We start from the raw sequence: 23,445 nt of genomic DNA, 5'->3' as shown, positions 1-23,445 counted from the left end.
CCTAGCAAATAGAAATTAGAGACTATAGCCATTAGTCTCCTCCTGGACTTTTGCATATGTATTTTCCTCTGCCCAGAATGCCTCTCCCTGTGTTTTACCTGGCTACCTCCTCTGCCTCCTTCAGCTCTAAGGACCCTCACTGCTTCTTCCAACCTCACTTCTGGCCAGTTTCCTCATCTACACTTGGTAAAAAGCACTTTGAAATGTTCCTTTCTCAGAGTTCACTGCTGTCATATATTGTATATTCTTATGCATTATATTAATCAGGGTTTTCTAGACAGATAGAACCAATAATAGATGATAGATAGATAGATATAGGTGGATGGATAGGTAGATAGATAGATATAGGTAGATGGATGGATGGATAGATAGATAGATAGACAAAAGGGAATTTGTATGGGAGAATTGGCTCGCATGCTTATGGAGGTTGAGCAGTCTTAATGACAGGTCATGTGCAAACTAAAGATCTTGGAATACTGCTAGCATGGTTTATTCCAAGTCCAAAGACCTGACAACTCAGGGGCTGTTGGTATACGTCCTGGAATCCAAAAACCAAAGAGCCTAGAATTCTAATGTCCACGGACAGGAGAAGAAGAATGAATCCAAGTTCCAGGAGAGAGAAAATTCAGTTTGCCTTTCCCCTGTTTTTGCTCCATCTGGTTCCCCAAGGGGTTAGATGGCACCAGCCCACATTGAAGACAGATCTTCCCCACTTAACCCACTCAGATTCACATGCAAATCTCCTCTGGAAACACCCTCACAACACACCCAAAATGTTTCACCAATTCTCTAGGTATTCTTTCATCCAGTTGAACTAACATTCCATGCATAGTTATGGAATTAATATCTTCTCCACCAGCCGACAATGGTCTCCACAAAGGCAGGGCATGTATGTTTGCTCTCACCTCGGCACCTAGATCAGGGTCTGGTTCACAGTAGATGCTCAAACCCCTGTTTGCTGAACAAGGGGAAACAAGGAAGAAAGAAGACAGGAAAAGAAAGAAGGGCCCATGGGTAAGTCCATTAGCAAGCAGTAGAAAGGAGTCATTGAATGAAAGAATGAGATCAACAGAGTCAAGAGATTAAGGATCTAAGGACCCAAAGCCCACAGAATCTCAACCCAGGAAGCAAAAACATCTCCTCCTACCAGCATCTTTTCACTGTTGCTACTTTCTTCCAATCAGATCAGTTCCAAGGAGACTAGCGCCTTCTTCTTCCTCCCTCTTTTCTCTCCCTCTCAAGAGCATCACGAGAATGTCCTAGGGGACAGCACTACCATCCACTCTAGTAGGAGCTGTCCAGGGTCCAGCAGTGAAGTCAGAATGGTGACCTCTTTATGCAGTACTCTAGGACACTCCAGGGTAGCAGAGCACCGAGACCGTCCACCAACCTCACATGTCATTCATGTGTTGAAAATAAAGTGAAGGAGAAGGGGCTCACCTTTTCCACTGACCCCTCAGAATCTCAAAATCTTGGGACCTGAAACCACTAAAGATCCTTTAGTTCAAACATCCACTGATGCTGGCATAACAACAATTACAGTGGTACTACTACTAAGGATGATGACGATTCACATCTGTTCACTTTTACTGTATGTCAGGCACAATGAAAACCCTTTGCTAATTTAACACTTTATAATTCTATCACATATTATTGTATGTCCTATAAAACATATATACTATGTGCTTTTACCCCTCTTTTATTACTGAGAGCAAAATTGAAATATGGAGGCTACATATCAGTAAGTTAGGAGATAATTTTGCACCCAGTACCCATGTTTGGAAAAATTCTCCCCACTCTCCTGATATAGCTGTATTAGTCTGAAACTGCACATCTCTGGTGATACAAAACTGACTCCCTTCTGATAAATCCATCCTGCCTTTGGGCATATGTGACTTAGAAATACCTTCCCTAAAATGGACTCTCTTGATGGACACGGTGGTACATCCTATAATCCCAGGTACTTGGGAGGCTGAAGCAGGAGGATCACAAGATCGAGGCCAGCCTTGGCAACTTAGTGAGACCCCGTCTCAAAATAAAAAAGGCTGAGGGTATAGCTCAGTGGTAGAGCACCCCTGGGTTTGATCCCCAGTATCAAAAAAAAAAAAAACAGGGTTCTTTTGGTTTCTGGTGTCTTGTCATAGACACAGTTGTTACCACCTCTTCTAGATACTGCACAGGCAGGGATGAAAGAATCCCAACCAGTTCGGCTCCTGAAGAGTACCTTCTCCATAAACGTTGATCTGAACATCCAGGAATATCCCAAGAATCTTAGAAGTCTGGAAGTTTTAACAATTTCAAAACAATTTTATGAAAATTTACTTGCATTTTTTTACCCACTTCTTTAATTTTATACATTTAAGAAAAAAGATTAATTTTAATATTTTAGCTTGAAAATGCATTTATTCAAGTAACATTCTAAGAAAATAAACTAATTCTTTTCTTCTTTTTTATTTTTAACTTTTAAACCCATGTTTGGCCTCTTCAATCAAAGTGATTGAGGGGAAAAATTAAATTTAAAAATGTGTTATTCAGAATTCACTAAGCCAAATCAGGGTACAACGAATATAAATAATGAACTTTCCAAATAACGTTGCTGCCCATTTGTCAAATTTATACTTCTGAAAGCTCAAGATGGCACAGAGTTTGGGAGAGATGCTTCCTCCGGTCTTCTGCCCATTTATTTAGTCCACAATTAACATGGGGGCTTCCTGTTCTTGGTGATGGAATACACGGTGAACCTGCAGACCAGGTACCTGCCCCATACCAACTCATAGACTAGGTGACATGGACAGTGAGTAAATATGCAAGATGGTACCAGATAATGATTTTCCCAATGAACAGAATAAAGCAACATGACAGAGAGTAACTGGGTCTGAAGGAGTAGCAAGCCACTTGAGAGTGGGACTCTACAGCTAGTTCAACACCATCCTGGGCTTTGGCAGAGACTCTCAGGGCAGCCCCAGCCCTGGTTAAGAGAACTTAACTGCCTTCCAGAGCTTAAAAACTCTGGTTTTAAGCTTTCAATCAGTGTCTTCATGATATGAGAAAAATGAGATGGTTTTCAATCAACGTTTTAACCCAAAGAAATGATAAATATTTGATGAGGTCGATAGGCTTACCCTGATTTGATCATTCCACAATGCATACATGGACCTCATAAATATGTTCAACTTTTATGGGTCAATTAAAAATTTTTTAATAATTTTTTAAAAGTTTGAAAACCACTCAAACAATCTCTGTCAAACTACCCCCCAAAATTCTCTAACAGCAATAGATTGCTTTCATGTTGTTATTATTATTATTATTATTATTTATTATTGGCCAATGAATCTCTGAACACTTCAGTAAGTTCACTCATCTTTTTTATCTGAGTATTTAAACAACCCAATAAAAGTCACCGAAAGCACAGTGATAAGTGAGTTTTCAGATCTTAAAACCTGAATGAGCATGCACAGCTCCTTAGCCTCCAGGGCTAATATTCATGAGCACAAAAGGTGGCAATTATCAGCTCTGAGATTTGTGGGCAGGTGTAGCATGCACTGGTGTTGGGTACAAATATACCCTTTATAGTAGAAGCAGAACAGAGAGGATTCAACTCAAATCCACTAGACCACCCAGCCCTCAGGGTATCAGGGCCAGCCATATGTACAAGCTGAGCAGGAAGGCAGGTAAGACCTCTAAATTAATGGAAGAGGGACAAAAAGAGCCACCTCTGCCATTAATGTACTGTGCAGGCCTTCCTGGGGGTTGGGGTGGGACAGAAATGCTGAATGTACACTCTGTGTCTATCTCCCCGCAACAAGCCACATCCACTAGTAGAGCATTTTCCAGCCATAGAGACACTGAATCTCATAATTCCTTTGACATCTCTCTCTCCCTTTCTCTTCCTCTCCATCCCACACCCCATAGCTCCTAGAGCAACCAGGGACAGAGAAGATGCCCTCCCTAAAAATCCTCGGGTCACCCTGAGTCTCTATCCTGGCTGCTAATGGTGCAATCGGTTGCAAAATTAATACCATATCTCATTCAATTAATGCATGGCTCATTCCTCCTGAGCTTAACTCGATTAGAAGAAATGTCAGGCACCTGGCCCCAGAATATGAATGAGCCTGTCTCCCAGTCCAACCTCTGCTTCCTTTAATGCTAAAGCAGTCAGCAAATTAATATGCATCAGCTCCTATATTTTTGTGCAGCATGAAGGGGGTGATGAGAGGCCAAAGGACAAGAGCTGCAAAGAGGAGGCGTGTGCAAGGTGCAGTTGGATGCACCATGCTGACTCTGACAAAATCCAGGGATGCCATTGGTTAGCTAGTCAGACAATTGAGCCAACTTTGGCCAGGGTTGAATTTTTCTCACTTTTTCGTGGAGCTGAGCTGTTCAGTCCTGGTTATTTTGGTCACTGGACAAGTTCAAGAGCATGTGAGCATTCTCCTTCCAAGCAAATGAATACTGCCCTCTCTGTTTACTCCCCCAGCACTCTCCATAGAGTGAGTACAACTTTGTGTAAAAGTTGTACTAGTCAGTTTATTCTGTCGCCCATTGGCCATCTTTGTTGCATTAATTTTTTTCAATAAATGAAATAGAGATGGATCCTAAGCAAAAATGTAGAGTTTTAAACCTCCTATCTCCTTATAAGATGAACTGTTAAACTTAATTTCCAAAAAGTTTCAAATCAAAGACTAGGTTTATTCTAGATAAGCTTCCTCCAAGTAAAAGGATGTTAACACCTATTGGATGCTTGTTGTCAAAAATATTGACCTGACTTATTATGGGTTAATGGTAGAGGATGAACAATCTGGACCTGTTATTATTTGTTCTTTCTGAGCCTGTTATTTCTACAGGGGAGAAAATAAAGTACATAAAGTAATAACACCATTTATTCACCAAATATTTGTCAAGGTTAAGATAAAATACCAAGCATCATGCTGATCCCCAGGGACATAGAAGTGAAGAAAATAAATGCATTCCCTGCACTCAAGGACCTTGCTGTCTGATGGTATAAGAAACATTCAAATAAGCAATTGTGGTGGGAGGGGGGGTTAAAGTACACTGAGGGAAATTGCAATCCAAGAACAAGGGGTACACCCTCACTGAGAAGGAAAGAGAGACCGTCGGTCTCAGTCTCTAAAAGTAGTAAGCCCTTAAGAAAGAAAGCAATTTAATGTCAACTTCTCATGCCCTGGAAGAAATTGGGTGGTCCTTATTTAAGTTGATTTGCATACTACACTAGAGGGTGATGTTTGAAAAAGTATATCCTTGAGTAATAATATCAGGAACCAGATTTTGGTTATGCTTAGCTAGCCTCTTCATTCCATAATCCTTGTATTAGTCCATTTTCTGTTGCTATCATAAAATACCTGAGACTGGATAGTGCACAAATTTGCTCACAATTTTGAAGGGTTAAAGGACAAAATCAGGCAGCCCCTTCAATTCAGCCTCTGATGATAATGGCATCATGTAGGAGTGTATGCAAGGGTGACCAAAAGAAAACCAAGAGTAACAACTTACTCTTATGGGAATCAACTGGTATGCTATAAGAATTGCATTAATCCCTTCAAAGAGCAGCACCCTCCATGATCTGATCATCTTCCCTTAAGCCCCACCTCTTAAAGGTCCCCCCCCCACCTCTCACATTGCCACACTGGGTAGCAAGCTTGCAGCATGTGAACCTGTGGGGGACACATCCAAATCACAGCTACCCCCATGAGTAGAAAGACTTAAGTCAGCTTCACAGCACTCAAGGCTCCTTGCCACAGAATAGTGGATCAAGTGACATGTCCCCAGGTGACAAAGCCCTATAGAGAGCAATATGGCTCCAATCAGCAACATTTTGAGTGTAGTGATGGACAATCAGAAGGCCCATTCCCTTAATGCTGGTGAGTTAACCCTGGGAGAGATCTCTTGTAGATGGCCCGGGAATCATGTGAGCCATGGGTGCAGCTGAAGTAAAAGTGGCCCTCACCCTTTCTGCCCGTGTCCCTGTCACAGCTCACATTTGCCCCACACAATCCTGGACTGCAGACCCTGCTCCTTTTCAACTTCCCAGCAAGAAGTCACTCCTAAATCCTGAAGCACTATGGAGATTCCTAAAAAAAAAAAAAAAACTAGGAATGGAATCACCATTTGACCCAGTTATCCCACTCCTCAGAATATAGCCAAAGGATTTAAAACCAGCATCCTATAGTGATGCAGCCACTTCAATGTTTATAGAAGATCAATTCACAATAGCTAAGCTATGGAACCAACCTAGGTGCCCGTTAACAGATGAATGGATAAAGAAACTATGGTGTATGGAATGTTACTCAGTAACAATGGAATGCTACTCAGCCATCAAAAGGAATGATATTTGCCAGTAAATGGATGGAATTAGAGACTATCATGCTAAGTGAAATAAGCCAATCCAAAAAAAAAAAAAAATCAAAGGCCAGATGTTCCTGTGATATGTGAATGCTAACACACAAAAAGTGGGGGTGTGGAGAAGAATAGAAGTTCAATGGATTAGACAAAGGGGAATATAGGGAAGGGATGGGAATAGGAAAGACAGTGGAATGAATCTGACATGACTTTTCCATGTTCATATGTGAATGTACCCCAGTGAATCTCAACACAGTGAATATCCACAAGACTGGGATCCTAATTAGAATAAGATATACTCCATGTTGGTATAAATATGTCAAAATAAACTCTACTGTCATGTGTAACTAAAAAGAACAAATCTAATTTTAAAAAAAGAAGAAGTCACTCTTATAAGGTTTCAGAGAGTTAACGGCTACTTTACCAAATGCCATGGAGAAGAGAAGGTTAGACCATATACCCCATTAACAGCCCAGCTTAAAATACCCACTCGACATTTCTGTCCTTCCCAATGTCCCTTCTCAGTGACAAGGAAACTGAGAATTTCTCTTTCCTAATCCCACCCTGGTATTGTCTCTGACCCTCCCTCTGACCCTTGCCCTCTATCCTGCACAGTTGTTTTATATCTTTTCTGAATCTTGGCCCCAGTCAACATCTAGTCACCGAACGCTGAGCTCCACTTGGAAATAGGCTCGTTAAGGAAACTCTTCAATGAATATGGTTTCTCCCTATTAGGGATTCCAGTAAATTTTGCTAGGGGAATAAAATTTTCTTCAAATAATAAATAAGGAAAAGTATGAGCAAGATCTAAAAAGGAAATATGGGACCAGCTGTGCATCCTTGTTGATCCTTGGACTCCATAGCATTCCCCAACTTACCAAGGGTCATCAACTTTTCCAACCATACTCAGAACCCCAGCTTTTCTCCATCCCATATCCCCTGAGAACTGGCATACCGAAGCCCAAAGTTCTCTCTGCCCACACCTGTCCACAGGTATACGGATGTTGGACCAGCCATTTATGACGGACATCATCGAGGCCTCCTCCATCAGCCACATGCCACAGCTGATTGACATCTACAGCGCCAGCTGGGGCCCCACAGACAATGGGAAGACGGTGGATGGGCCCCGAGAACTCACGCTTCAGGCCATGGCGGATGGTGTGAACAAGGTAACGACGAGGCCCCAGGCCACTCAAAAGGGGGAGTGTGATGGGTGAGGGAGCCGTGGCAAGACAGTGGATGAGGAGGCAGGACAGGGGGCAGAGATGGGCTGTTACCCTGTGTGTTGGGTCAGGCCCTGTGAGAAATGGACACCAAAATAGGTTTGGTGATACAGGAGATTTTTCTGAAGGGGACACTGTGAAGGACCCAGCCAGGGAGGAGTGTGGGAAGCCGGAAGGCCTCACACTGTGGTGTGACCTGATCCCTGTGAAAGAGAAAGGAAAGAGAACAGGAGAGGAAGGGTCTCAGACTGCAGCACTGCACTAAGGAGGTTTCTACTGGACCAACAGGTGGTCCTCATACCAAAATCGCCCATCTCAATTAGGAAGGGGCCTGCAATAGCACCCCGCCACACTCAGTGGTTGGTGGACACAACCCACCGGAAGTAATGTCTCAGCTCATACTAGGTGGTGGATCCAGGGGGCAGCAGCCTCCATGATGCACCCATAGCAGCAAGTCCAAGCAGTGAATTTTATAGCCATGGATACCTGATATTAGCCCAGGAGTGGACAGTGCAAAGAAGGGACAAAGGCAGAGCCCTAGAAGGAGGCCAGCCATGACATGTGGGGCAACAACTGCATATTAAGGGACAGGAGACTCCTTCTCTGAGACCTCAGGACAGGAGTCACCCCAGGCAGGACACTAGTCCAGGATCCAGGACAGAACACGAGCCCAGTCCTCCTGGGGTCAAGTGCCCACTCCATCACTCAGTGTTGGAGCATCTGTCAACAACTGACCTAACCTTGCTGAGCCTGTTTTCTTACCTATAAAATGGTCATAATGTGGAGTCCCTCGTGGGATCTGGATTGGGATCCCTGTGAGGTGTAAATGACATAAATATGCAAGTGCATGGTGCTGGGAAATGGCCAGAAAATGCTAAGTGTTTGTCCCAATCACTTAGCCAACCACCCCAAAGTTTCATGGCAAAAACACCACAATTATAGGCTTGTGGATTCAATGGGTCAGGAATTGGGGATTTCCTGTCTCTGCTCTATAATCCCTGGGGTCTAAGGTGCCACAAGGCTTTGACCTGAGCATTGGTTACTAAACTCCATGTCCTTGCAAGATGTTTTGATACACAAAGCTTAGAGCGCAGCCTCTGGTCCACTTGAGAGTGTGAGAAATGCAGTGTCAGCCCCTCCCCACGCCCCCCCCCATGCATCCAACTCTGCATCTGAACATTGGTATTAAAGTCTGGGAGCTATTGCTCTAAGCAACCTTGGGGATCCATATCCTGTAACCCTAAAAGACTGAGATCCAAAGATAGGGCTTTTTTAAACCCACAAGGGGGCAGTAGAGGCAACACATTCTTCTGGCAGTAATGTCACGGTATTTCCTCATCAAAGTGATGTTAGATGGATGGTTTGGGGTCTAAACCATATGCTCTGGTTTGTCTCTGTGCAAACAGGAACAGGGGACCAGGTAAGTCCACTAAAGGGATTTCTTGTAAAGATGCTCAAGGAGGGATGAGGGCAGCGGGATGATATGGGCAGGTCCTCAAACTGCCTGGGATCAGATGGACCTTCTGGATCCAACGTGGCTCAGGATGCCAGGCACAGGGCTGTGTGGAGATCCACAACTCTGCTGTCACAGAGCTGGGCTACTCTCACCCCACCTGTTTTGCTGTGGCTATGTGCCTCCCATTCTCCAATCCATTCTTCTCTTCCTTGAGGCTTCGTTCAGGTGATAGTTCCACCTAGACATGGCCCCTCAGCAGCCACGCTCATTACAACCCATCAGCCTCAACTCTAGTCCTTGCCCCCAATGCTTTCAGGGAAATTTTGGCCCTAAATTAGGGGACACATCCACCTCCCTCCAGACTAGGCTCAAAACTAAGAAATATGATTCTGTTGGAAAGCCGCAGAACTTGAAGTCACTGGACAGTCGGAAGATTTCCAAAACCCCCTTTTTTCTTTTCTACTCTGGATATTATCCAATGGTGGTCATCTGTACTCAGGTGGTCTTTGCAGCCCTCTGATGGAGAAACTTCTGCTGTGCTATTGAACTATTCCAAAGGTCTGAACAGAGATGTAAGACCATATGTTCCCCTTCAGTTATGGGGTTGAATTGTGTACCTCCAGATTTACACATTGAAGTCTTAACCCCCAGCACCTTAGAATATGACCTTCTTTGGAAACAGATGTAATTAGTAAGATGAGGTCATACTGGAGTATGATCCAATATGATTGGTACCCTTAACCAACATATTGGTATCTTAATCCAGTTTATTATTATTGTTATAAGGATATTATTGGATATTATTGGAAATAAGAATATTATTAGTATCCTTATTTTTTTAAAGAAAAAGATGGAATTTAGACACAACGTGTACTTAAGGAGAATGCCAGATAAAGGCAGAGCCTGGGTGGTGCATCTACAAACCAAGAAATGCCAAAGATTGCCCAAAAAGCACCAGAGGCCAAGGGAGGGGCAGGGAATAAATTCTTTTTTGCAGCCCTCAGAGGGAACCAACCATGCTGACACTTGAATGCTGGACTTTTAACTTCCAGAACCAAAAGGCAATTAATTCCTGCTGTCTATGTGACCCAAGTTGTTGTACTTTACTACCGCAGCCCTAGAAGGCTAAAGAAAACTAATACACACTTCTTTCAAATGGATAGTCAAGAAAGAAATGTGGCCAAATTCTAGTAGTGTGGAAATGACCTGATCACTCTTCAAGGTCACCTTGATATCACCTGGATTCCTCTTCTCTAACCAAGATGGTTGACAGTTGATCCAATGATAGCTTTTTTCCTTCTCCTTTGGGACCTCCTGAGGGCGCCTTCCTCCATTCTCTAACAGTTACCTCAAAGGAATAAGCAGGCCAAAAAAAATTCATGATGTAATCCTAGGAGAGAGACATGTTCCTGAGTTATAACTAATAATGCAGATGGTACCCAGTTCCTGAGTTCCAGCAATGCACCGTCCTGGAATTGGCTCCTTCTGACCTCACATCGGTAGCTTGGAATTACACCTGGAAATTTGCAGGCATCACAGCTAAAGATCCTTTATGTCCCCTTCAGAGACCTGGTTGTTAACCACACCCCAGCTTCCCTTGAATTATAGCATTGGCTTGGTTATGTGTTCTCCCCACAAGCAAAGGCCATCCTTGCCTTCATTGGGATAGAAATTCCCTTTGAAAGGGGAAAACTTGGAGGAAAAACACCTGAGACCCTATAAGTCTTGTTTCCCCAAAATAGCAAGTTTTCCAACCAGAGTCACTAGTTACCCCAAGACTGTGTAGGACAACTTTTCTAAATAAGTCAAAGACCTCACCTCTTAGGAGATTCAACACCTAGGCTTTCAATACAAGGGTCCCAGAAACTCGGTTAGGAATGGGAAAGAGTCCTTGAAAATCCAATAGACATGAATTTTCACTGAAAGGCATTTTGTCACCCCAAACCTTCAGAGAGTTAGGCAAACAGGTGACGTGTGCCCTCTGTTCACATTAATAATGCAGATGGTACCCCGTGCAGAGCACCCCTGGGTGGCTGCTGTCATTTTCCACCAGCTTCCAAACTTCCCCATCCCATCTCAGTGCTGAGCACTTCTCTCTCCTCCATCTGTAGCCTCCCTAGCTGCAACTAAAAAGGCCTTTTCAAGTGGGATTGTTCTGCAAAACATGTCAAATGCACCAAAACTTAAGAGAAAAAATTGTTATGGCTTATCTTCAGATGACAGCATGTAAATATTTTAGAAAGGAAAGTGAATATGATGAAAAATACATGATTTCTCATTTGACTTTTCCCCAGACTATGGGAATGAATCTTTCGTTGCTTCAAGGTGACATTTTTGGGACAGTATTGTGGAATTTTGTGACAGTATCAGACACTAGCAAAGATTTCCTCCTGGTTATTTTAGTAGCTTCATCTATTCTAAAAGAAAGATCCACCTCTCAAAAGTGATACCCACCCAAACGTGAAGTCTGATAATTACCTATCACACAGTTGTCGTTCTTAGGTTTGTTTTTTAATCTTGGCATCCTGCACATATCTTCTGTTTGATGAACAGAGTAACAATAAAAAGGAAAAGGAGCCAGGCATGGTGGCCCACACCTGTAATCCCAGCAGATCAGGAAACTGAGGCAGGAGGATTGTTGAGTTCAAAGCCAGCCTCAGCAAAAGTGAGGCACTAAGTAACTCAGTGAGACCCTGTCTCTAAGTAAAATACAAAACAGAGCTGGTGATGTGGCTCAGTGGCCAAGTGCCTCTGAGTACCTACCTGGTACCCACCCCCCAAATTAAAGGGAAAGAGGGAAACAAAAGAGGAGGATGAGACCTTTACCAGACACACATTTTGCCACAGGCCCCATCATGCCCAATTGTCTGATACCCACTTCACACATAAACATCACCTACCTGGCTCTTTGGAGATCTGAATTTCCATTTTCTAAGTTTGCTCGATAAATACTTGAGGGAGGCAGCAAGGAGCAGGCAAGAAGTAAGGAAAAAAGGAAACCATTTCCCCTTTGTTTCAATCCTTGTCTCTCTGTGTAGTCTCCACGTTGGTTTTAGAGTGAAAGCATTTTTCACATTATAGATGGGAAGTGGGTGACAGAGACCTCTGAATTATGAGATAGTGTAATAACTCACTTCTGTCTTAGTTTGGGATCTCCCAGCAGCAGACCCTGAGACAAGATTTGAGTTCAAGCCAATTATTTGGAAGATAAAGGGAATATCAGAAGTAAGTGGGGAGGTATGATAAGAAACAGAAGGGGTCAATTCAAACTGTATAATCCCACCAGCCACAACCATGGGCAATTGGTAAATCATGTAGAGCACACAATGAAGTTATCCCACCCTATGGCAAAGGTGCAGGGATAAAAACTGGATAAGATTTGTTGGCAAGGAGAGGAAATGCCTCAGGATTTGCAACCAGAGGCCAGGTATATGGAGCAGGCTTTAGCCTCTTGGGAGAAAGCCCTAAGACTAAGAGATGCATATGCTGACTTTAGGAAATTCCCAGGCCACAGAGGTTCTCATGTCCACAGGATATGCGCTGACACCCACTGCCATCTGCTCAACACCAGAGTGTATTGAGCAAAATCTAATCTGAGACATAGGGTAGTGACTCTCCAGAAATATAAAGCACATGCCAGGCGATGTGTTTATCATTCAAGATAAGGAAGAGGATACAGTCCTTGTAAAGAGACTGATGAAGCGACACAGAGAAGCCATTATGGGACCTAACATCTTATTCTGCAGCAACTGATTTTGCTCTGACAAAAAATGAGGGAATTCAGACAACAAGAGAGAGGCTGGAAGGTGAAAATTGACTTTTCTTCCCACCTCTGGAGGAGATGCAGTCACCCAGGGGAACCCTGGCACATCTTATTAATCACTTTTCGGGGTCAGTATTAGAGAGAATATCTTAAGAATATTTAAAGACAAGGCTACAGGAAATTCTCTGAGGTGCAGGTGAACAGAACATTGACTGTTTAGTCTCTGGGGGATGGCAGAGGGGTCAAGCACAGATCCAAGGTCTTTGGGTTGGAATGTGTGGTAGGGGCCACTTTCAAATGAGTGCTACCGTCCAGGAAGGAGGTGCAGAGGGCTTCCCGGGGAGACAGTGATTAATCAGGCGTGGGCCTGGCCGCCTGATGAAATTTAATCAGAGCGTGGGTCGGACACTGTGGCAGCGGGTGCTGGGGCCTCTGTCAGTCGATAAATGCCTCCTGCCAAGGAGCTCTAGGGAATACTCCATGAGCCCTGATTTATGCTCTGCAGCCAGATGAAGGTTCACAGCTGAGCAGGGAGTGCCAGAGCGCAGAACCTGCAGCTCAGCCTCTGAAGTGCTGTGCCATTCCAATTCTTCCTTTCACTTCTAGGATAAAGAAAAGGCTGATGGGTCTCAGGGGATCTTTCCTGAGACACGGAAAAGTGTCCAGGTTGGACTCCTGCAGTACACAGTCTTTTCAAATCAGCTTCTTTCACTTGCACTTGGTGATATACATCTACGTTTCCTCTGTGTCTTTCCGTGGTCTGAGAGATCATTTCTTTGTAGCACTGAGTAATATCCCAGTGTCTGCATGCACCACCGTTCATTTGTCTTTTCACCTACAGAGGCCATCTTGGTTGCTTCCAGCTTTTGACCGTTCTGAATGAGGCTGCTGCTATAAACACGGAGGTGCAGGTTCTGTGTGGGCATAAATTTGCAACTCTCTTGAGTAAATACCAAGGAACACAACCTCTGAGTCACATGGGAAGAGGATATTTAGTTTTCTAAGAACTGCAACCATCTTTCAAAGAGGTTGTGCTGTGGCACATTCCCATGAGCAATGAACCAGAGCTCCTGCTGTTCTTCCTCCTCACCAGCATGTGGTGCCCTCAATGCTCTGGATTTGGGACTCTGGTGGATATATAATTGTGTCTCGTTTTCATTTGTATTTCCCCCATAACATAAAACATGGGGTATTTTTTCATATGCTTATTTGCCCTCTGTATATTTTGTGAGGTGTCCATTCAAGTTAATAAACTTGAATGTCTGGAGCTGGGGATATAGCTCAGTTGGTAGAGTGCTTGTCTTGCATGCACAAGACCCTGGGTTCAATCCCCAGCACCACCAAAAAAATAAATAAATAAGTCACAAAAATGGGCAAAGGATATTATCCTTGGGGCCTTGGGGCTTCACTAAGCTATTCACATGGCAAGAATACAAGTGAGAAGGCGAGATACAAAAAGATAAACTCAACCTGTAGTTGAGTTTGTATACATCTCAAAACAATAAGGTACCATCTTTGTGCATCAAATTGGTAAAATTATTTTTTAAAACATATTTTTAAAAAACACAAATTCTGACCCAGATGGACTAACTACAAAGTTCTTATGCACTCATGATGAAAATACAAATTTTAACAATCTTTATTGAGAGTGATAATATAGCAACATGGATCAAAAATCTTCAAATCTTTATTCCTTTTCATCCAAAGTTTCATCTTTTAGAGACTTTGCCTGAGGAAGTAAACAAAGATAAAATACATATACAAAATTATGTTCACTTTATACATAAAGCAGATTGAAAATTAATAATAACATATGTATATCTAAGAAAGGAGAAAACAAATTATGGATTGTCTATTTAATAAGACTGATAAAATATTGTGATATAGAAGAGTATGAATCATATAAGGAAATGTTAATTATATAATATTAAGTAAGAAACACATTATAAGCAGATCAAGAAACTGGATATGTTTTATGACCCCAATTTTATTTTTAATCCTGTTCTAAGGCTTTGCATTTATATATAAAGCTGTCAGGAATCCACAGAATAGCACCAGGGATCATTTATTCATGGAAGATCATAAAGGATTTTTTCTTCTTCATAGTCTATATATTTTAATCATTCCTAATGAATATGATTTTCATAAAAAATACAGTAAGTTTTTTGAAAGCATGTCAATGTTGTACTAAGACATCAACGTAACCATAAAATAAAAATTAGTCTAATTGAGTGTTTAGCTCATCCAGGGCTTGCCTTACCAGGTATGTGCACATCTAGACCCCACTGGGCCACAGGGCCTGGTCCTGTCTTTAGACTAGATAGCTACCCATTGGTGAGGGTGGAGGCACTAGTTCACTTGAGCTTCTCAAAGTGGGATTCTCACCTCCTGGGATTCAGGCCATGTGCTGGGGGCACAGAGGACCACAGAACCAGACTCTAGCTATAACTTCACCTTACTTGAAAGTAGGCAACTTGTCACATTATTTTCCTATGAAGAACAAAAATCAAAATGTGTTTTAACATTTAAGAAGTTTTGAGTTTCTGAGAAGCTGCTTTGGGTGACATCAGCAAGTTTGGACTTATTGCCCTTGGCTATGAGGTTAAAGCAAGCAGAACTTTTCTACCTAGACACTGTCGACATTTTAGGCAGGATAATTCTTTATTGTGGGGTAGGGCTGCTGTCCTGTGCATTGGAAAGTTTCAGTAGCAACCCTGGCCCCTACGCACTAGATTCCGTTAGCGTACATATGCCCACGCGTGTGCACACACACACACACACACACACACACACACCAAAATATCTCCAACAGGGGGCTGGGTTTGTGGTTCAGTGTTAAAGTGCTTTCTCAGCATGTGTGAAGCCCTGGGTTTGATTCTCAGCACTGCATATAAATAAATGAATAAAATTTTTAAAATATTATGCATTTTTAGTTGTTGATACATAATATATATAAACATTATATATTATGTATATGTATATGTATATATATATATATATATATATATATATATATATATATATCCAACAGTGCCCCCTGGACCAAAAGTTGCCCTGTTTAAGAACCATAGTGGCTAAATACCATATTTAATAGTGTCAGGTAAACAGGCACTAGGCCCTGGGTCCAACCACCAGAATCATGAGAAGAAGAAAAAATGGTGCCTAAGTGAAAAGTTTTCATGGTGTAAGCTTTTGAGAAATACTAATCCACATTCTAAAAGTCTGATTTAAAAACAGAGCTGCAGAATATTTAATTTCATCAAAATGCACTTGCCTTCTTGGGAAAAAAAAGAAAAGAAAGTGGAAGAGAGTAAAAGGGAAGACAGTTCCAATAAGAACAGCACAGCCAGGTCGGCCTGCCATTCCATTCCCTGACAACCACAGAGAGCCCCACCTTCGGCAGCCCCCAGCTCCCTCCATGGGGCAGGCTCAAGCCAGCCACCTCCTTTCCTCCTTCCAGTTCTTAAAGGGTTCCTATCTCAGTAGCTTGGGAAGCTGAGGCAGGAGGATCACGGGTTTGAAGCCAGCCTCAGCAACTTAGTGAGACTATAAGCAATCTAGAAAGACCATCAAAATAAAAAATAAAAGGGCTGGGGATGTGGTTCAGCATTTAAGCACCACTGGGTTAAATCCCTGGGAAGGAAGGAAGGAAAGAAGGAAGGAGGGAGGGAGGGAGGGGAGATCCTAATCTCTGGGTCAACTCCCATGCCCCATTTGGGTTTTTGACTCTTCTTTATGACTTTGTCCAAAGTAAAATTCCCTGTTGATCTACCTACTATAGCAATGTTTGCCTGACTGAATCTCAATTGGGACCATTTAAGTGCTGGGATGGTGTTAAATTTATAAATTGACATAAGGAAAATTGACATGTCTGGGTTATTGTCTTTCTATCCAAGAAGGTGGTCTTTCCACGTGGTCGGTCTCCATCTATGTCCCTCCAGACAGTTTCAAAGTATTAGCACTTAGCACTTTCCTTTTTTCAAGTTGTTGAATTTCTTCCTAAGTACTTCATCCTTTATGTGGCTGGTATAAATGGTACTGTCATGAGATCTCAATGCATTAATATGTAAAGCACACAAAATAGTCTAGCATACAGTAAGTGCCACAGATGCACTTGCTATGATTGTCATTCTTAGTTTCTGCCCCAATATCCTCTAACTGGATTTTTATCTGAATTTGGGTCATACTTGTTCTCTCTGGGTTTCTTCTGACCAGGAGCTATACAGAAGCTGGAGCACAGAACTGGACCTTAGGGCCTCATTTTAATGAGACAGTGTGGCATAAGAGTGACAGCTGCATCCCCTAACCAGCTCTTACCCTCTTTCAGATATTCCTTCCCCACTAATTTCTGCTCCCAGAATTAGAATTTTCTCTTATTGGCATATCTTCCCCAGAGGCTAAGGGACCATTTGGTGCTAAAGCTCAATCATTATAAGCAAGTTTATAATTATTGCTTCATGTGTTCTGTCTGGCTTAGAAAAATGAAGTTTAATATTCCTAGGAAATAAAATATACTTTGGGCAAGTCTTACAATCCAATACAAAACTGTTTGGTGACTACAACTCTGAAAGAGGCTATCAATTGCTCTCTGTGTATCAGTAAGTTAGGCTGCATACTAAACTGCCCCAAAATTTAGTAGCTTAAAATAACAATTGTTGAGTTTTGCTCTTGGGGCTCCAGGTCAGCTAGGTTGTTTTGCTGATCTGGACCAGCCTTGGCTAAATACACCTGGCCTCACTCATGGCATCTGTGGTCAGCTGAAGGGGAAGCTAGACTCTGACTGGTCTAGGACAGATCCCTCACATATCTGCTAGTTGTTGTCTATCAGTTTAGGGCAGTGAATTTGACTGGGCTATGTGTGTGTCATCAACCTGCAAGCTAAGTCAGGTTTGTTGTGACGGTGCAACTAAGTTCTGAGAGACAGCAGATAAGGTTTCTTGAGACTTACAACTGGAACTGATAAGGCCACTTTCTGCCATATTCCGTGGGCCAAATGAAGACATGAATCCATCCTGGATTCAAGGAGAAGGAAATAGAGCCCTCCTCATTGCAAAGGGCATAGATATAATCAATCTACCACAGTCCCTACACCAACATGAGAATGCTTAGCCTGATTTCCTTTCACCAAAGCTGCTACATTTCATTAGCCACCTACTCATGGACTGACTCAGGCAAAGGTCCACAGGCAAAGGTCCAAAGGGATGGGATGGTCCATCCCATCCCTTACAATTCATAGGACTTCATTTATCCTGATTCACAACAGGTTCACTTTCTGAAGATGCCATTTCTCAACACTGAGCCCAAATCCAAGTCTTTCTGAGCACATGGTCCTCCACACCAGCTGTACAGATGATCCATTTTCCTCTCTGCCCTGGCTTCTGAGAGTAGTTCCTTGTTTTGGTGAAGTTTTTCAGGAGTATAGACTTACCAAGACATCAAGAATGATTCCCAGCTAGTGGTTGAATAAATATTTGTTGACTTATCGACTCAATCAATCAAGGCTAATTAACTCACAATCCTGTTAGAAGCAATTCAAAATGTTACTTCTCACTGTCAGGAGGCAGATTGAGCTTGGAAGTAACTCAGGCATCTCTCTTCCTTCTGGAATCTCCACAGCAAAGCACTGAATCAGGACCATGGGACCCCTGGTGGCCAAGCAAGGACAGACTTTCTCTGCCAGTTTCTTCTGTCTTCTTGCTCTCTAGGGTCACTAGAATACCCTGAGCCAGGCTGTGGAATAGGTGGAGGTTGTACACCATCCTCTGACCTCCCACATTGCATGGCTGCTCTCCTCTACCCACCCAGCCGAATAATCCCAAACCCCATTGCCTCAAGGGTAAGGAGGAGGAAGCAAGAAGTAAAGGGTCCAATCCTGGGTTGTTGAGGTCAACAGGAGAAACTCACAGAAGACAAGGAAATAAAACAAAATGATAAAAACACTAAGAACTTGGTTTGAACAGCAAAGCAATGCTAACTGTAGGTATTCATAAGAAAGCTTGCCTTTCATAACGAATAACCCTATGCAATACCTTATATGTTTAAAGTTTTATTTGCTGTGTGTTTTACTGTATCATATTAGACTTTCTTCCTATATTTGATGTTCTCTTGCACAGGTGAATGTCATGTAATATTGTGTTTAGTAGGATTCTAGTATAATCCAATTGGATAAAAAAGAAAAATCTATGTATTTACATATACATAGATGTAAAATTTTCATATATTTTTTGTTAAAAGGTGCATTTTATCCTTATAATATCTACATGTATATGTAAATGTATACATATCTTATATAGTTAACGTCTAAGTACATACATATGTATACTTACGTTTCCAATGAAAATGATAAGAGTGGGATCATAATGATTATCTCTAGAGACATTGTTTTTCATTTTCTTTTCCATATACTTAGACTTTTTTTTTTTACAATGAGCATGTGCTACTTTTTTTGTAAATTTTAAAAAGATTCGTGTAGTTTTTCTTACCTCATTATCCCCAGCTTACATTGTAAATCCAGGTAATTTTTTATATTGGATCTTTCCTGGAAAAAAAATTTCCACTATTTCCCATCAAAAGGGTCTGGTTTCCAACCCAGGAAAAAAAAAAAAAATGAAGAGTCCAATCCTTTGGTTCAATTGATGAAGAAGCCAAATCCCAACCCTCCCCAGGATAGGACCTTACTGGGGCAGAGAACAGTGCCTCCCAGCCCAGGCCAGGGCCAGCCCCCTTGCAGCCCTTGGGCCTGGGTGCTGGACATGGCAGCACCATCTTCCCTTGCTCTCCCAGGGTCGCGGGGGCAAAGGCAGCATCTACGTGTGGGCCTCTGGGGACGGCGGCAGTTATGATGACTGCAATTGCGATGGCTACGCGTCAAGCATGTGGACCATCTCCATCAACTCGGCCATCAACGATGGCAGGACAGCCCTGTACGACGAGAGCTGCTCCTCCACCTTGGCATCCACCTTCAGCAACGGCAGGAAGAGGAACCCTGAGGCCGGTGTGGTAAGTGAAACCACTTCTCCTCCTCGTTTCTTTGTGTCTGCTGCCCCTCTGAGACAGGGTGGGACACACTGACTTCCCTCCCTCCTTTCCTCAAAGAGTAAGCTCAGGTTCTGAGGGGAAGATGCTTTGGCTCGATGCCCAATTCTGCTTTGTTATCAAGATAGAGACATGCCATATGTAAGTTGCAAGCAAGAACAATGATGAGACCTTTCCAGCTCATTGACCATAGATAATCTTATCATTGTGGCATACAAATAGTCATGAACTGATTAATCAGTAAGTTACCCCAGCACATAATTTCTAAGAATAAGTAATTACAAGAATTGAGGTATCGCACCACAGACCCATCCTAGCTAAGAACACATCCATGTTATGGTAGTTAAAAAAAATCAGCATTGATGGATGGACATTCCTGGGCCCATAAACCCCCTAAATTGGACATACCTGCATATATTCTTAGGGAAAAGGATGTGATTTTCATCATATTCTGAAATGGAACCATGATTTTAAAAACAAAAATTAAAGATCACAAATTTAAGTTATTTTTTGCTCTTTTCTGAGCAAAATGTCTTCCTTTTTGGTCAACTAGATATAAAGACAAATTATCCAAGCCCCTTAGAAATGTGTCACCTATAGAATATGAAATTGACCCTGTGGATCTTTTCTCTCTCTGGTTATTTTATTCCTTTATCAGTCTTAGAGTTCCAAACCAGGATTTTTTTTTAAGCTGTGCATTTGTAAATTTTAAAAAGATTCACCCACGGTTCAATAGTCTTGGGTGAGTGACATCTTGACCAGCGGCTCACCTCCATTGGGGTTTCTCAAGAGAGGAGGATGGGAGCTCCAAACAAAATTATTATTACTATCTAGTGTTTTAATCCTACATTCTCTTCTGGTCTTTCTTCAATCCTACATTCCCCTGTGGGCTCTCTCCTTGGCAAAATGGTCAGACTTCTGTGTGAGCCAGGAGAAACCCTTTACCTAGAAGAGATCTAGACCTTAATAGCCTGCCCCTTCTGTAGCCCTCTCGGTCCTGGGGAGGATGGAGATTATGCCGGTTCCTCCCAAGCAAAAGGAGCCTCCAGACCTTCTTATTCCACCAACTGTACAGGAAGAAAGAGAGAAGAGCCCCTAGAAAAGGAAAAGGGAGGGTGGCCTCAGTCCTGTTCTGTTTGAGGTGACTCACTCTCCCCTGTAGAAGCTTCACTCCCTACCCAAAGGGCCACCCTCAACCCTTATCTACAACTGCCTTTCTACTTGGGCTGGGGAAAGGCCTTGAATTTCTTCAGAATATTTTAATTTTCCCCCAGAGATGCCTTTAAACCTCCCTAATCCTTTGCTCCTCAAAATAATAGGCTCTCTATAGAATCCTACAAACAGAGGGAGACAAATTCTCAAGGTTTACACATGATCTTCATGAAAACACTGGCTTACACAAACATTGAAAATGATGTTTTTCTCTTTGTAAAAGTCCTTTAAAGCTCAGTTTATCACTTTCTCCCCTAAATAAGAATTTTGGAGGTGATTCATCCACATATCAAATTGTCTTGACTTGTCTCTTCATATATTTTAGATATAGGAGAATGTTATATTTGATACTCTGTCTTTCCAGGTACAGTTTAGACAACCATGTTTCTTCTTCTTCCCTCTTTGAGAATACTACCCTTTCCTTATTGAAGGGAAAATAAACACTGGTGCAGAGGCCCATAGGCTTTCCCAGAGTCAATCAGTGCAACAAAACTCAGCATTGTACTGACTAGATGCTAACACTGACTTATCACTTTCCACCTCATAATGTTTCCTTTTCAGATTCAGGAAGTAAATGTCTCTCTAGTCTCTGGACTTGCCATATAGATGTTCTTTGAAGAAATTACTTACCTGCGAACACTATAGCAATAACTGATCACGTGTCCCTTTCTGCATGGGCTACTAGGAAGCTCGGCTAAAATTTATGGCAAAAGAGATAGAGGTATATGGATGCTGAGTTAATCCTTAGTTTCATCTTAATCTTATCAGAACAAGGCATAGTTCAAATGAAATAGATAATACCATCATCCACTTTGTTTGGAGATTCAAAATAATGTGATTTATTTATTTATTACTCAATATCTTCCCTTCCAGGCCACCACAGATTTGTATGGCAACTGCACACTGAGGCATTCTGGGACATCTGCGGCTGCTCCAGAAGCAGCTGGTGTGTTCGCCCTGGCTTTAGAGGCTAAGTACGTCTATAGCTCTGGGACCAGGGTCAGCTCAGAAGGTGGACTAGCATGTTCCTTTTTACACACATACCAGGTGTCCGTGGAGGCAAAAGTGCATGTAAAAGTCTAAGAATGGTCAAGGCCAATGAATCTGCTGAACATTTCTAAATGCTCACCCCCAACACACACAAACACACTCACAAACACACACACCATAAAACTACATTTCTAGGAGGACAGAATACTCCAATATCCAATAACACATATCAGCAACTTACTTAGGTATCAAATAAGGGCACATAAGTACATCTTTCTTCATCCACCCCTTCATCTTCTGAATGGTTTTTGGCTATTTTACTTCTATATTTTAACCAGCTAATGAAGGAAAATTAAATTGACAAGCTGGGTATCTAGCAAGGCATTTCAAAACATCTGGCAAAGAGGATGTTCCTAACACAAGATTTGTTCATTTATAAGATGAATTTACTTTCCAACACTGAGACAAGGTGGGCAAAGCCATGCAGTGTAGACAAGGTATGGGCTTTAATGGGAAAACCTTCAAGTGGCAGGTAAGAGGAGACCATTCCCTATGTTCTCAGCATCCCACAGAGAGGCCACATGTTGCTACTGCCGATTACACTTTGGATTTGAGCATCAGAGGAGGTACCTGCCCACCCACCACTCTGCCTTCTCTCATTGAAGCCAGAGGTTGACTTTCTGTTCAAGGAATGAACACTTGGACTTCAGACATGCCCCACATGGCATGAATATAAATGCCAGCTATATAGAGAGTTGTCAGAGAATACAACACCCAGCAACTTGTGACAAGTTGGATTCAGGATCCTGGGGAAGGGGAGTCAATTTCCCATCCCTGTCAGCAGTTGCTAGGCAACTTCAGCTTCTAGCATCAATCTTCAGGCCGTCTTGCCTATATTACTCCACATATGCATGAATTTTACAATTTGCAAAAGGGGCAAGTGTTGGTTCCTAGAATAGGAAGAGACTTTGAAAGATCATCTAGTTCAACTCTCTGTCTTCAAGTTTGAAAGCGATAATTATTCTCCTTCTATAGAAAAGATCCCAAGTTGAGAGTGACTTTTCTCTTTAGACCAATCTAACCTTTGATTCTTATAACAAAAGTCAGGTGGAAAATTTAAGACACTAAGAGAGTGACATTGGTCAAAACTTAACTTTTAACTAACAGTTAATGTTTTAGTTAGCTTTTTCATTGCTGTGTCCAAAAGACCTGACAAGAACAATGTAGAGGAGGAAAAGTTTATTTTGGCTAATGGTTTCAGAGGTTCTGTCCATAGTTAGCCAGCTCTATACTTCTGAGCCTGAAGTGAGGCAGAACATCATGGTGGAAAGAAGGGCATGGTAGAGTAAATCAGCTCAGGAGATGGCCACCAGGAAGCAGAGAGAGAAAGCATGCTCCCCAGGAGTAAA

General features: G+C 42.3%; 1 protein-coding gene across 2 annotated transcripts in view; it reads left to right on the top strand.

The window, feature by feature from the left end:
• The window catches only part of Pcsk2 (proprotein convertase subtilisin/kexin type 2), a 270,904-nt gene that overhangs the window by 232,976 nt on the left and 14,483 nt on the right, over positions 1-23,445 (top strand). For both annotated transcript variants that reach the window (XM_027920812.2, XM_027920805.2), the window contains 3 exons: positions 7,351-7,526; positions 19,583-19,798; positions 21,920-22,020. In XM_027920812.2, the coding sequence (XP_027776613.1) occupies positions 7,351-7,526; positions 19,583-19,798; positions 21,920-22,020 (493 nt within the window). The remainder of the gene's footprint in view (positions 1-7,350; positions 7,527-19,582; positions 19,799-21,919; positions 22,021-23,445) is intronic.

The sequence above is a fragment of the Marmota flaviventris genome, chromosome 2, assembly GCF_047511675.1.
Source record: "Marmota flaviventris isolate mMarFla1 chromosome 2, mMarFla1.hap1, whole genome shotgun sequence".
Lineage (NCBI taxonomy): Eukaryota > Metazoa > Chordata > Mammalia > Rodentia > Sciuridae > Marmota > Marmota flaviventris.
Note: the sequence above shows the minus strand (reverse complement) of the source record. Positions and strands in the feature narration are given on the sequence as shown.